Source organism: Pseudophryne corroboree, chromosome 8 (assembly GCF_028390025.1).
Source record: "Pseudophryne corroboree isolate aPseCor3 chromosome 8, aPseCor3.hap2, whole genome shotgun sequence".
Classification (NCBI taxonomy): Eukaryota; Metazoa; Chordata; class Amphibia; order Anura; family Myobatrachidae; genus Pseudophryne; species Pseudophryne corroboree.
In genome coordinates, this window is record NC_086451.1 from 29,432,611 (window position 1) to 29,435,035 (window position 2,425).

At 45.2% G+C, this 2,425-nt stretch overlaps 1 protein-coding gene across 1 annotated transcript; it reads right to left on the reverse strand.

The window, feature by feature from the left end:
- Nucleotides 1–1,054: 1,054 nt before the first annotated feature.
- On the reverse strand, nucleotides 1,055–2,040 carry LOC134949726 (P2Y purinoceptor 4-like). The gene has a single exon (XM_063938478.1). The coding sequence runs from the start codon at nucleotides 2,027–2,029 to the stop codon at nucleotides 1,055–1,057; it is 975 nt and encodes a 324-aa protein (XP_063794548.1). The 5' UTR covers nucleotides 2,030–2,040.
- Nucleotides 2,041–2,425: the final 385 nt, after the last annotated feature.

Sequence of the window (2,425 nt, forward strand, 5' to 3'; positions counted from 1 at the left end):
CACCCAGGGCAGGTTTTGAATTTTTTTTTTTACCTGCGCGTTGCCAGGGGTTTCATGCACGTTGCCAGGGGTTTCATGCGCGTTGCCAGGGGTTTTACGCATTGTGTCATGCTTTTTGCCAGGGGTTTTATGCTCTAGGATCCATGGTTGTTGCCACGGAGAATGCTCCTTGCCTGGGGAATGCTCGTTGCCTAGGGGTAGATAGGAATATCCACCGACCATCGATGATTCAAAATCATCGATGGGCTCTCACCGATGATGAATACTTTTACCATCAATGGGGGAGAACCAGATGGTTTCCCGCCATCGATGGTTCAGTGCTACAGATTTTATTCTTTATTTTTTTTATTTTCTAAAAGTGTCAGGGCACTGAACTTAGCTCCGGCCACTGACACCCACTAAGCCACGCCCCCTGGTCTGCCCGCATGTGTAATATAAATAGTGGATGACCATCGATGGGTAAAACCATCGATGGATCCCTTCCTGATGGTTTTACACCATCGAGGTTATCCATGTATGGTGACCATCGACGGGATAACCCACCGATGGCCATCTCCCGGGCAGCATGTGCTGGCGGGCACTATATCCTCTCCCCCATCCTCCCTTCACTCCGTTCTGACGGTGGGGGTTTGCAGAATCACGCGATCGGCAGACTGGAGTACAAGGAGGAGGGAGGGGAGCAATGGTATGCCCGGAAAATGTCCTGGGTTGCCAGTCTGCACAGCGCAGCTAGCCTGGAAATTTTCCGGCCATGCCATTGAAGAGGTTAATACATTTAAGTGAAAATTAAATAATGCGAAAAGGGTGTGAAAAATAAATGGGTGTAAAATAAATATGCCCAGAATCATTTATCAACAAGTGATAACACTCATTGCGAATGATAAAACTTGTTGCCTATGATAAATGGTGCTTCAGCCAATCAGCTAACAACTGTCATGCTTTCAGCGCCTAACTGTCATGTGTTTGAAAAATGACAGCTAGGAGCTGATTGGCTGGAGCGCCATTTTTTATACGCAACACATTTTATCTATTTATCTTCAGCAGCTGACTCAACTTAGTCACCATGAGCTTCATCTGCTGTGTTTCTCTGGCCGTTACCACGGCTGTACGGAAAGCTGCACCAGCCGGTGAATGTGCTCCTAAATCTGGCTGAGGCAAAACAGTATATTATGGGATCCAAACAGCAGTTTGTTGCTGTCATCAGACTTGCAAAATAATAGGAAACATCGACTATTTCAAGTAAAGAGCACAAGGTTGGGAAAAATAAACTGATTGTGACGTCCACTGTCCTGGTTATATGTACAGGGATAAAGCAGATTATAAATATGATTAAGGAGACTAATATGGTCTGTAAGGATTTGGTCACCATGACTTTGCTGAGAGTGTTCATAGGATTCACCTTGAGGATATAGCGACTCAGGAGAATGTAGCAGACCAATGTTATGGAGAAAGGAAAGAGGACACTGGTGAAGAGTGCGACCCAGTTCCAAACGAAAAATAACATTGCTAGTTCGGTTCGATGAGAATTGAGACACTTGGTAACTCCATGTACTTCAGATGTTTGCAGAACAAAGAAAAAGGGAAAACCTTGTACAAGGAGAAATCCCCAGACACCGAGGCACAGTTTGGTGATGAAAGGCTTCCTGGTCCAGGAAGTACTGTTATTGTTGCGAGCAACAGTAAAATATCGGTGGACGCTGATTAATGTGAGGAAATAGATGCTTCCATATACTTGAACGCTGAGCATGAAGGCCATAAACTGACATAAGAATGTCCCGTAGGTCCAGTGGTCGGTTACGGAGTATATGATCATCAGCGGAGCTGCTGGAGTGATGATGGCATCGGAGATGGCCAAGTTGAACTGGAGAACCACAGATGAGTTCCATTGTTTTACTCGAAACCAGAAAATCCATAGACTGATGCAATTAAACACGAAGCAAACAAAGTAGATGAAGCTCAAGAAGATGGGGGTGAAGGGGATAGTTGGTGGCGTCTGACAGCCGGTGTAGTTCCCCGATGTGTTCAGCATCCCGCAACGTTGCTGAGCTGCAAATAAAATAACAGGGTGTTAATAAACCACTTTCCTCTGTTCAGATACACAAATGACAATAGTCCCTTAATTACAAGCATGATCTTCTATTATTATTCCTCCTTCACCTCCATCTATCATCCCTCCTTCACCTCCTTCCATCATCCCTCCTTCACTTCCTTCTGTCATACCTCCTTCACATCCATCTATTATCCCTCCTTCACCTACCTCTATTATCCCTTCCTCATACCCTTTCATCATCCCTCCTTCATCTCCATCTATCATCCCTCCTTCATCTCCTTCCATCATCCCTCCTTCACTTCCTTCTGTCATACCTCCTTCACATCCATCTATTATCCCTCATTCACTTCCCTCTATTATTCCTTCCTCATACCC